We start from the raw sequence: 13,181 nt of genomic DNA on the forward strand, positions 1-13,181 counted from the left end.
CAGACGACATGTCCATCATGGGCCTCCTGCAGTGCCACAACGATGTCACCCGAAGGTTGCAGGAACAGCAACTCATATTCCGCTTGGGAACCCTGCAGCCCAATGGTATCAATGTGGACTTCACCAGCTTCAAAATCTCCCCTTCCCCTATTGCATCCCAAAATCAGCCCAGCTCGTCCCCTCCCCCCAGTGCATCCCAAAACCAGCCCAGCCTGTCTCTGCTTCCCTAACCTGTTCTTCCTGTCACCCATCCCTCCCTCCCACCTCAAGCTGCACCTCCATTTCCTACCTCCCACCTCATCCCGCCTCCTTGACCTGTCCATCTTCCCTGGACTGACCTATCCCCTCTCTACCTCCCCACCTATACTCTCCTCTCTACCTATCTTGTTTCCTCTCCATCTTCGGTCCGCCTCCCCCTCTCTCCCTATTTATTCCAGAACCCTCTCCCCATCTCCCTCTCTGATGAAGGGTCTACGCCCGAAACGTCAGCTTCTGTGCTCCTGAGATGCTGCTTGGCCTGCTGTGTTCATCCAGCTCCACACTTTGTTAACAAGCTCTATCCTGTAGTTTTACAAACTTCTGTTTACTAAAACCTGGGAGCAAACTGTACCATTGGAAGATCTGTTCCATGGCTAAGTGAAGTAACAGCCTGGCGCAGAATAAAGGATTACATCTTACAGAAATTGCGCCAGTCACTACCATCCCCATTCCTGAGGAGGTCCTGCCCATTGGTGGGACGTATTGAAATAACTGTGGACTTGAGTCTATTTTTAAAACAAGGATCCCTAGAAATCATAAAGCTAATGGAACTGGTGACAATGGCAACATAGCCCTTTTGATCCTGTACAGTCCTCCTGACTGAACCCAGGGGGCTCGTGCCAAAATTGGCCAAACTGTCTCCCAGTATAGTCAAGCAATTGCCTTGCATAGGAAAACTCAAGGAACCATGTTTTACAGACTTTGTCCCTTACAACAGCATCATCATCCCTCTGTCTGTCCTGTACTACAGGCAGGGCAAGATGCAGCAAGGGTTGTGGCATCAGGGTATAAGGAGAGAGTTTCACTGAATCTTCAATATACCATAATCTTTGATTCCCTTGCCCAACAAAAATCAATCTAGCATTTCAGAACGGTTCTGAGGTTTCAAGCCGAAACTTTAACACTGATTTCTTTCCACAGATGCTGCCTGACCTGCTGAGCTTTTCCAGCAATTTCTGTTTTCTTTTCTGATTTACAACATTCATAGTTCTTTCGTTTTTTTTAAAACATGTATGTACCCTTCTAGAACATAGAACGTTTCAGCACAGTACTGGCCCTTCGGCCCTTGATGTTGTGTCGACTTGTCATGCCAATCTGAAGCCCATCTAACCTACACTATTTCATGTATGTCCATATGCTTGTCCAATGACGGCTTAAATGTATGTAAAGTTGGTGAATCTACTACCATTGCAGGCAAAGCGTTCCATTCCCTTACTACTCTTGAGTAAAGAAACTACCTCTGACATCTGTCCTATATCTTTCACCCCTCAATTTAAAGCTATGCCTCCTCGTGCTTGCCGTCACCATCCTAGGAAAAAGGCTCTCCCTATCCTCCCTATCTAATCCTCTGATTATTTTATATGTCTCAATTAAGTCACCTCTCAACCTTCTCCAATGAAAACAGCCTCAAGTCCCTCAGCCTTTCCTCGTCAGACCTTCCCTCCATACCAGGCAACATGCTAGTAAATCTCCTCTGCACCCTTTCCAAAGCTTCCACATCCTTCATATAACACGGAGACCAGAACTGTACGCAATAATCCAAGTGCGGCCGCACCAGATTTTTGTACAGCTGCAGCATAACCTCATGGTTCTGGAACTTGATCCCTCTATTAATAAAAGCTAAAACACTGTATGCCTTCTTAACAATCCTGTCAACCTCGGTGGCAGCTTTCAAGGATCTGCATACATGGACACTGAGATCTCTCTGCTCATCTGCACTACCAAGAATCTTACCATTAGCCCAGTACTTTGCCTTCTGGTTACTCCTACCAAAGTGCATCACCTCACACTTAGAACATAGAACATAGAAAAGTACAGCACAGTACAGGCCCTTCGGCCCACTATGTTTTGCTGTGGAATAATCCTAATCCAAAAATAAAATAACCTAACCTACATTCCCCTCAATTCACTGCTGTCCATTTGCATGTCCAGCAGTCGCTTAAATATCACTAATAACTCCACTTCCATGACTACCTCTGGCAAACTATTCCATGCGCTCACAACTCTCTGGTTGAAGAACCTCCCTCTGATGTCTCCTCTGTACCTTCCTCCTAACACCTTAAAACTATGACCCCTCATGGCAGTCAGTCCTGCCCTGTGGAAAAGTCTCTATCAAATTTGTCCGCATTAAACTCCATTTGCTGCCGCTCAGCCTAGCTCTACAGCTTATCTCTGTCTCTCTGTAACCTACAACTCCTTCGTCACTATCCACAACTCCACCGACCTTAGTGTTGTCTGCAAATGTACTATAACCCATCCTTCTACGCCCTCATCCAGGTCGTTTATAAAAATGATGAAGAGCAGTGGACCCAACACCGACCCTTGTGGTACACCACTAGTAACTGACTTCCAGGATGAACATTTCCCATCAACCACCACCCTCTGTCTTCTTTCAGCAAGCCAATTTCTGATCCAAACTGCTATATCACCCACAATCCCATTCCTCCGCATTTTGTACAATAGCCTATTATGGGGAACCTTATCGAACGCCTTGCTGAAATCCATATACACCACATCAACTGGTTTACTCTCATCTACCTGTTCGGTCACCTTCTCAAAGAACTCTAAGGTTTGAGAGGCACGACCTACCCTTCACAAAACCGTGCTGACTATCCCTAATCAAATTATTCTTTTCTAGATGATTATAAATCCGATCTCTTATAACCTTTTCCAACACTTTACCAACAACTGAGGTAAGGCTCACTGGTCTATAATTACCAGGGTTGTCTCTACTCCCCTTCTTGAACAGGGGAACCACATTTGCTATCCTCCAGTCGTCTGGCACTATTGCTGTAGACAATGACGATTTAAAGATCAATGCCAAAGGCTCGGCAATCTCCTCCCTGGTTTCCCAGAGGATCCGAGGATAAATCCCATCCAGCCCAGGGGACATATCTATCTTCACACTCTGTAGGATTTCTAATACCACCTCCTTGTGAACCTCAATCCCACCTAGTATCTATCTTCACACTCTGTAGGATTTCTAATACCACCTCCTTGTGAACCTCAATCCCACCTAGTCTAGTAGCCTGTATCTCAGTATTCTCCTCGACAACATTGTCGTTTTCTAGAGTGAATGCTGTTGAAAAATATTCATTTAGTGCTTCCCCTATCTCCTCTGACTCCACACACAACCTCCCACTACTATCCTTGATTGGCCTTAATCTTAGTCTCGTCATTCTATAGGTATTTAAGGAATAAAAGAAAGCCTTAGGGTTTACCCTGATCCTATCCGCCAAAAACAAAGTTCTCATGTCTCCTCCTGGTTCTTCTGAGCTCTCTCTTTTGGTCTTTCCTGGCTACCTTGTAACCGTCGAGCGCCCTAACTGAGCCTTCACATCTCATCCTAACATAAGCCTTCTTCCTCTTGACCAGAGATTCCACTTCCTTCGTAAACCATGGTTCCCGCGCTCTACAGCTTCCTCTGTGCCTGGCACGTACATACTTATCTAGGACACACAGCAGCTTTTCCTTGAATAAGCTCCACATTTCTCATGTACTCATCCCCTGCAGTTTCCTTCTCCATCCTATGCTTCCTAAATCTTGCCTAATCTCATCATAATTGTGTTTCCCCCAGCTATAACTCTTGCCCAGTGGTATACACCTATCCCTTTCCATCACTAAAGTAAACATAACAGAATTGTGATCGCTATCACCAACTGCTCACCTACTTCCAAATCTTAACACCTGGCCGGGCTCATTACCCTGTACCAAATCTAATGTGGCTTCGCCCCTTGTTGGCCTATCTACATGCTGTGTCAGGCAGCCCTCCTGCACACACTGGACAAAAACAGACCCATCTATAGTACTCGAACTATAGTGTTCCCAGTCAATATTTGGAAAGGTGAGGTCCCCCATGACAGCTACCCTTTCTCTCTCACTCCTATCGAGCATCATCTTTGCTATCCTTTCCTCTACATATCTGGGATTTTTGGGAGGCCTACAGAAAACTCCCAACAGGGCGACCTCTCCTTTCCTGTTTCTAACCTCAGCCCGTACTACCTCAGTTGACGAGTCCCCAAACATCCTTTCTGTAACTGTAATACTGTTCTTGACCAACAATGCCACACCTCCCCACCTTTTACCATCTTCTTTGTCCATCATCTAAATCCCGGAACCTGCAACAACCATTCCTGTCCCTGCTGTATCCATGTCTCCGAAATGGCTGCATCATCAAAGTCCCAGGTACCAACCCATGCTGCAAGTTCACCCACCTTATTCCCGATGCTCCTGGCGTTGAAGTAGACACACTTCGAACCAACTTCTTGCTTCCCGGTGCCATCCTCTTAAAAACAGTCAATGATACGGCATTCTGAAACAGTTTCAAAATAGCACAACTCTCGTGTGAAAAATGTTCTTCTCAACTGTATTCAGAAAGGGCAACCCTGAATTTTAAAATAATGCCTTTAGTTTCAGACTTGCCCACGAGAGGAAACTGCTTTCCATATGGGCTTTCTCAAGAGCGTTCACGTTCTTATTTTTCAAGGAAATTATTACTCTGCCTTCATACCTCAAACTGTAATGGATAGAAACCCAGCATGCCCATCCTATCCTTATAAGACAAGCTAATTTTCTAGGTATCAAGCTGGTAAACCACCTCTGATCCACCTCCAAAGTATTCATATCCTTCTTTAAATAAGGTGACCAAGACTGCGCACACTATTCAAGATGTAATCTCATCAATTTCTTATTACTACAGCATAACATCGTTACTTTTACATTCAATAGCGGATACCATCCCATTGCCTTTCTGTACTGTACTTCATCTACTGCAACTGCATGTCACCTTGTGATTGGTGTACTAGGGCACCTGATTTCTGCGGTCATTTCCACTTGACTAATAATATTTTCATTCTTTCTGCTGAAATGAACAGTTTCATATTTTCCCGTGTTATTATTTATCTGCCAGAGTTGTGCCCACTGTCGCCCTATGTATGTCCTTCTGTAAGCTGTCTTTATTCACAGTAGGAAGCTCAGTTTCCTAACTCTCAATTATCTATAGTTAGAACTAAAGTTAGAGGAGTAAAATTAGGAACCCTTTTTTCTCAGATAGTTGTTCCTGCTATTCTCTAACCTCCGTTGTTATCCTCTCCTCTGCAATGTGTCCTTCCAGTTCTTGTCATCCTTTTCTCTCTCTCTTTTCTACCTCATTTTATCCTCCGTCACCATTTCTAGTTTATTTTTGGGCATAGTGGTGTTGAGTCATATTATAACTATTATGTTGACAGACCTCTATCATCCATGATTCTTAGAAAATAGTTATTGTATACTATTTGTTTTCAGCAGGAAATGTTTGCACTGATCATTCTGGGCAAGTTGGAATGTCAGATGATGCTTCTGGCCAGTTCTCCATTCAAGAGGATATCTGTAAAATGAGCATGTCTAAAGGAGTGTCCATGTCACTTCCATCCTCACCACTTTTGCCACGCCAGTCACTTCCTAATCATACACGGGCAGGCAAAAGATCCCCAGGTATAAATTTTACATAAGAGGAGCAGATTACTTTTTATTAACCGTACAGAAGATGAATTTTGAGCTCAATGTTTTCCATTAACAATTATATCTCATCATTTTCTTTAATGTTGGACTTAATTTTCTGACTTCTGTTCAATTTTCTCATGTTTCCGCCAAACATTATGCACTTGCAGTTGAATCTGTATATCGGCGCTAATTCTTCAAAAGAATTCAGCTGGTTTAGATGTTGCCTTGTATTTTATAAATGTTCTTGAGTAAGCGTGAACATCTACTTTAGTTTGAGACTTCTAGCACAATATATTCAAGAACTTTGGTGTTGCTTGAAAACTTCTGAAACTTACCAAAAGCAGCGCTTATACTTATGCAGAGATAGTTGTAGAGCAGCCCTGCTCAAAACAAATTTGTGATCTCTATTTGTGCAGGGTAATATAATTTGTAATGCTTTAGTTTCATCTGAGTATTGTAGTGAAAATAATAGCTTTAAATGAGTACTACAGCTTGTAATTAAATAGCTAAAATGAATAGCTATTTATGTTCTGTCTGGAATAATTATTTATTTTAAAATATTTTTAACAAGTCAGTTGTTATCAAACTGCATGATGATTGGCTGTTCAACAGGAAACTGAGGATATATAGGTCACTTTCAGATTGGGAAACTAATTGGTAGTGTGTCATACAGATCTGTACTTGGGAGAAGGGACAGAGTGTATCATACTCAAATTTGCTTGGGACTAAAAGGTAGGAAACAAGTTGTAATGTGAATACAGATTCTGGGAATTAAAGATAGCTTAAGTGAGCAGGCAAAATTTTGGAAAATACAGTTCAGTATGAGAAAATGTAGGGTTGTGCATTTGAGTGGGAAGCAAAATATATAAATGAAGAGGGACTAGAGAATACCACGGTTCAGAGGAATCTGTGTGTCCTTGTACATAATTGCAAAAGCTGTGAGCAGGTACACTAAATATTTAAATGGAATTGGAAACCTTTATTGTAAAGGATATGGAGTGTAAAACAGAAGGCTCGTTACAACTGTATAGGGTTTTGGTGCACCTGCACATGAGTATTGTGTACAGTTTTGGCCTAATTTCTTCAGGAGGTATATACTCACTATGTTTCTGCAATGGAGGCAGCTCACAGAAGAATCATTGTTTGTTCAAATGGACTGAATGTATGCACTTAGTGATTGAGAAAGTCTAAATATTTAATTTACACAAACTGAACTTAGTTGTTGGCACTAAGTTGAAATCTGGTTCAAATCCTGCAGTTGCTAGCCTTAAGCAGAGCTTTTCTTGGAGGTTGTAGTAAGAACATCTATATCTTCAATTTCTGCTAAACTAACTTAGTTTGTAGTTTGAGTTGGCAGTAAACTGAAATTTACAGTTGAAATTCTGGAGTTAGCCTTCAGTGGAATTGTTATCCCCAAGACTTAGACTGAAAGAGCAGACCAATTAGGAATCAGCTGAAGTTGGATCTTCATTATGTGACTCAGACGTTTTGTGCTGCAATATAAGCAGTCCACTTGGTGTGGCCTAGTAATTAAATGTGACTTATAGAGAGCCAGAGGTGAATGTCTCGAGGAGTGAAGCAGAGAAAAGAAAGATGTATTTGATTATTTTTGTTTGTGTTTCTAATCCTTAAAATAAAAGTAATTTCTAATCTTCAAAAGGACCTTACTTTTACTTTAAAGATTAGGTCTCTAGTCTTTCTTCCTCTTCTTAAAGATAGTTTGTCCGGTATAAGGCTGCTGCAGTCCTAGGGTACTGTTGGGTTGCTGTGTCATTAGAGCAAGATGATTGATACTGATTTAATGTGAGGGTCACTGTATCTCAGTTGAGGTGAGCTATTGAAAATCATTTGTGGTAATCTCAGATGGTGCTGGAATTCAAAACCCACATTGTTGACATCACTCTGCATTATAAACAGGCCATCCAGCCAACTGAACTAATTTGTCTAAAAATAAATAATGTGTAAAGAGTAGGGTAGGGTTATTAAATGAAACGGTAGCAGGCTGATTTATGTATAGCTGCCACAATGAATGGGAACTGCTGGACACTGATGGTCCAGCTAGAATGTAGCAAATGTTTTGTAGCTGGAGCAGCCTTTGATCTGGTTTGAGGATAATTAGAGATAAGAAAATTTGGATAAGTTAGAAATAATTGTGAATGAATGAGGGCAGAGTTGACTGAGAAAGAAGTTTAACAGCTAAACATTTGAACAATAGCAGATGTTTAAGAAAATAATTCCTGATGTACGGCAAAGATACATCCCAGTAAAGACCGCGGATTCTGAGGAGGAGATAAACTGACCATGGTTAACCCAGAAAGTTGATGATAGCATCACATTGAAAGAAAAAGCATATTACGAGGCCAAGATTAATATAAAACAGAGGATTGTGCAAGTTTTAAAAGCCAACAAAGGATGGCAAGAAACAGCTGAGGGAGAAATCTACTTGCCAACATGCCCTCCATTATATGGAAATGCAGGCCTAAACAAACACATGCTCTTTACAGGATGAGGCAGGAAAATGATGGAGAACTAGGAAATAATAATAAATGAATGAATAAAAAATAAAGTTGCTGTAAAAGCTTAGATTAGATTCCCTACAGTGTGGAAACAGGCCCGTCGGCCCAACAAGTCCACATCGCCCCTTGAAGCATCCCACACAGACCCATCCCCCTATAATCCACACACCCCTGAACACTGTGGGGAATTTAGCATGGCAGGTCCACCTAGCCTGCATACGTTTGGACTGTGGGAGGAAACCAGAGCATCCGGAGGAGAAACAAGCAGACGCAGGGAGAATGTGCAAACCCCACACAGACCGTCGCCCGAGGCTGGAATCGAACTCGGGTCCCTGGTGCTGTGAGGCTGCAATGCTAACCACTGAGCCACTGTGCTGCCCTAGCAGGTCTGGCAGCATCTGTGGAGGAGAAAACAGTATTTCGGATCCAGTGACAAGTCACACTTTGTACTTTGAAGAGATTTGGGCATTTTTTTCTAAGGAAAGATTACTAGCTTTTTGGAGACAGTCAGAAACAGTTCACCAGATTGAGATCTGGTATGCAGGGATTGGTTCAGTTAATTGGGCTTGTACTCATTGGAGAGGCAACCTTACTGAAACATTTGATTGTGGGGGAATTTGATAGGGTAAATAATGGAGAGTTGGACTCTCCCACAAGGAGAAACAAACACAAGAAAACACAGTATCAAAGTAAGGAGTTGCCCATTTAAGACAGAGAACGAAAAATTTCTTCTTAATTCCACAGAGAGCAGTTAGAATGCTAGTTTGTTCAGTGTATTCAAAACTGAGATAATCAGTTTTAAGTAGTGTATTGGGGGGAAAAGGCAGGAAAGTAGATTAACAGTTTCACCATTTGGCCAACTTCTGTTTCTCCATGTTATAGCTGAAACTGAGATGAGAAATTCATTCCCTTGGTCATTAATTTTGAAATTCTCTCCCCAAGAGAGCAAAGGAACAATTTCTGTCCTCATTTGCTGTCTGTTATCTTCTTTTTGCCTATGGCTTTCACCTTGCTCTCTAGGCTCCATCTCCACCTATCTGCTCACCTCTCCCTTTCTCCACTTTGACTGGCAAAAATCTCACTTTTTCCTTACTACTAACAATTCTGTTGAAAAGTCACCAGATTTAAAACAATAGCTGTGCTTTCTTTCCACAGATGCTGCCAGACCTGCTAGATTTCTGTAGCATAATAAAATGTGAGGCTGGATGAACACAGCAGGCCAAGCAGCATCTCAGGAGCACAAAAGCTGACGTTTCGGGCCTAGACCCTTCATCAGAGAGGGGGATGGGGGGAGGGAACTGGAATAAATAGGGAGAGAGGGGGAGGCGGACCGAAGGTGGAGAGTAAAGAAGATAGATGGAGAGGGTGTAGGTGGGGAGGTAGGGAGGGGATAGGTCAGTCCAGGGAAGACGGACAGGTCAAGGAGGTGGGATGAGGTTAGTAGGTAGCTGGGGGTGCGGCTTGGGGTGGGAGGAAGGGATGGGTGAGAGGAAGAACCGGTTAGGGAGGCAGAGACAGGTTGGACTGGTTTTGGGATGCAGTGGGTGGGGGGGAAGAGCTGGGCTGGTTGTGTGGTGCAGTGGGGGGAGGGGATGAACTGGGCTGGTTTAGGGATGCAGTAGGGGAAGGGGAGATTTTGAAACTGGTGAAGTCCACATTGATACCATATGGCTGCAGGGTTCCCAGGCGGAATATGAGTTGCTGTTCCTGCAACCTTCGGGTGGCATCATTGTGGCAGTGCAGGAGGCCCATGATGGACATGTCATCAAGAGAATGGGAGGGGGAGTGGAAATGGTTTGCGACTGGGAGGTGCAGTTGTTTGTTGCGAACTGAGCGGAGGTGTTCTGCAAAGCGGTCCCCAAGCCTCCGCTTGGTTTCCCCAATGTAGAGGAAGCCGTACCGGGTACAGTGGATGCAGTATACCACATTGGCAGACCTACTAACCTCATCCCACCTCCTTGACCTGTCCGTCTTCCCTGGACTGACCTATCCCCTCCCTACCTCCCCACCTACACCCTCTCCACCTATCTTCTTTACTCTCCATCTTCGGTCCGCCTCCCCCTCTCTCCCTATTTATTCCAGTTCCCTCCCCCCATCCCCCTCTCTGATGAAGGGTCTAGGCCCGAAACATCAGCTTTTGTGCTCCTGAGATGCTGCTTGGCCTGCTGTGTTCATCCGGCCTCACATTTTATTATCTTGGAATTTCCAGCATCTGCAGTTCCCATTATCTCAGATTTCTGCAGCAATTTGTTTTTGCCAACCTGCTTTACCTTTGCTCATAAGACATTCTCCTCATCCTTACCTGATCTGCCCCCAGTGAAATGATATATTTCCTTAAATAAGGGGACCAAAACTGCACTCAGTACTCAAGATCTCACCACCACCTTGTACAATTGCAGTAAGGCTTCCCTACTCTTATACTCAAGCCTCCTTGAAATAAGGACCAACATCCCATTCGCCTTCCTGATTACTTGGTGCACCTGTGTATTAGCTTTCTGTTTTGTGCACAAGTACCCCCAAGTCCCTTCATGTTGCAGATTTCTGCAGTTTTTTTGGTATTTAAATAATACTTTTTTCTTGTTCTCCCTTTCAAAATTAGCTTCACATATTCTGATATTATACCGCATTTCCCATCTTTCTGCCTGCTTACTTAACCGATCAATACCTGTCTGTGAACTGTTTATATCCTGTCTGCAAAGTGTCTTTCCATCTATTTTTGCCATTGCAAACTTGGCTGCAGTACGTTTGCTTATGTCCTCTAAGTCATTGACATGTACTGTAAATGATTACAATCCTAGCCCTGATCCCTGTGGAACTCCACTGATCGCCACTAGCTGACCTGAAAAATAATCCTTAAACCCCACTTTGCTATTTCCTGCCCACAAATGAAATCTAATCATGCCAATATACTACCTCCATCGTCATGGTCTAATGTTATTTTACGACTTAGTCTGGTGTGAGGTGCCTTGTTGAACACCTGAGAGTCCCTTGTCCAACATATCTACTAATTCCCCTCAATCCACTCTGATTGAGACTTAGTTTAAAAAAACTCCAACTTAGATGCCCTTTCCCTTTCATGAAGCAGTGTTGGTCCTGCTTGATTATGTTATGATTTTTCAAGTGTGTTATTACTACTTCTTTAACAACTGATTCCAAAAATTTTCCAACAACAGATATTAGGCTAATCAGCCTTTACTCACTTATGGACCTGACTAAACCCTCAAAATATATTAAGATGATAGCCTGGACCCCAACTTTTTTTCTTATCTTAAAGGCAAGTGCCAGGTGGGGTGTTCTGGATGCAAACTATTTACTCAAACTACCAGATTTGAAGCAAAACACACTTCATTCATACACTATAATTAAAATACAACAAAAGAAAAAAAGAATAGTTAACTCTATTGGAAAACTTCACATTATAATAGATTATTTAACTATTGAACAGTAACTGTTCAATATAGCAACATCGCGCACTATTGGCAAAGGTAAAGTCAGTGAAATGGATTGTCAAATGCAATTCTAGCAGCAGAAAGAGAACTTCCAGCTTTTTGATGTAACAAAGAGAAAAACCAGCTTCCACATCCAATTTCGAGAACCAGCAGCAGCAGCAACTACTAAAAAATGTGAAATTAAAGATCTTGGCTCAAGCGAAGCTTGACCTGACCCATTCAGGCTGCTTCAATTGTGCCAATTGGCCTCAGAAACTGTTCACTTGATTGGATCCAAATAGCCAGCTCATCCTGTTCCTTAAAACTTCTCTCTCAAAAAAAAACTACCAGGATAAAATGCACCTCTTAAAGCCATAGTATTGTCACACTCAGTTTGTGCCTCCCGCCCTTTTTGAATAAGGGTGTTACATTGGCAGTTTTCCAATCCTCCTGTACTTTCCCAGAGTCCAAGAATTTTTGGGAAATTACAAAAATGGATCCATTACCTCTGTAGCTGCTTCTTTTAAGGTCCTAGGATACAAGCCATCAGGGCCAATTGATATACCTGCCTTTAGCTTCAGTAGACTGTAATACTACAGTTTTCGTGATGGTACTTCACTCCTCCATTCTATTCTTTAGTATTGATGGGATGTTAAAAGTATCTTCCACCATAAATGTGTTCACAAGTGGAAACAATAGCATCAATTGCATATATTTTGGTTGTCAGACAGAGTTTTTGTTTTCAAATGTTCTAGAATGGTGTTGAGATTACAAGATTGTAAACAGTTTGCTTCGAACTTCTTCATTTACTTGTAAGATACAAGAGAATTGTGTACCAAGGATATCTAATCAACATGTCTTGGATACAAGATGTCATTCACATAGCTGCAGGGAAAGGTTTCTAAGAGATCCCTGAAAAGTCTGAGACAAGGGCATGCAGCTGTTATCCTTGAGACCGGAAGCAATAAGAAACCAAAAATCTTAATTCTTCACTCTGCAGGTATGTGCTGGGCGCTCACTCTAGGATTCAAAAGACCAGACTTAGGAAGATTTGAAATGTGCCCAGAAGAGTTGCCTAAGTTGTGCTTTGTGGATAATCACCAGGAAATAGCCTCATCATGAAAGATACTTATCGATTTAAAAGCCATTAGGCCTGAAAACCAAAGGAATAGAAGCTAGCCCTCGGGAGCTAAGAATCACATTGGACTGGGCCCAGGAATATTAAATATCTAATTATGTAAAGTATGTCCATGAAATAATTTTTGAAGGTTCTGCTTAAAGTAAAAGGAAAACTTTCTATTCTGTTGTTTAAAATATATGTTGCCGACAAAAAGAAGTGCTTGTTCAATAGTACTTTTAATGTGGTTAACAAATGTTAAACACCTTTTTGTTTGAACGAAAGCTGGAAAAATAGCAGTCTGAACGTAGCCAGAGTTTACCAGGTCGTCTGTTGAAACTTGAAGGTCAAGAGTGGAATTGAGCTGTGGTTCAATCATTG

General features: G+C 42.3%; 1 protein-coding gene across 8 annotated transcripts in view; it reads left to right on the forward strand.

Annotated features, from left to right (window-relative positions):
- LOC125453905 (protein TANC1-like) overlaps window positions 1-13,181 on the forward strand; it is a 188,527-nt gene that overhangs the window by 34,062 nt on the left and 141,284 nt on the right. For 5 of the 8 annotated variants that reach the window (XM_048534037.2, XM_048534045.2, XM_048534038.2 and 2 more), the window contains one exon: window positions 5,542-5,730. In XM_048534037.2, the coding sequence (XP_048389994.2) occupies window positions 5,542-5,730 (189 nt within the window). The remainder of the gene's footprint in view (window positions 1-5,541; window positions 5,731-13,181) is intronic. The other 3 variants (XM_048534040.2, XM_048534041.2, XM_048534044.2) reach the window with 1 other exon arrangement.

Source organism: Stegostoma tigrinum, chromosome 7 (assembly GCF_030684315.1).
Source record: "Stegostoma tigrinum isolate sSteTig4 chromosome 7, sSteTig4.hap1, whole genome shotgun sequence".
Classification (NCBI taxonomy): Eukaryota; Metazoa; Chordata; class Chondrichthyes; order Orectolobiformes; family Stegostomatidae; genus Stegostoma; species Stegostoma tigrinum.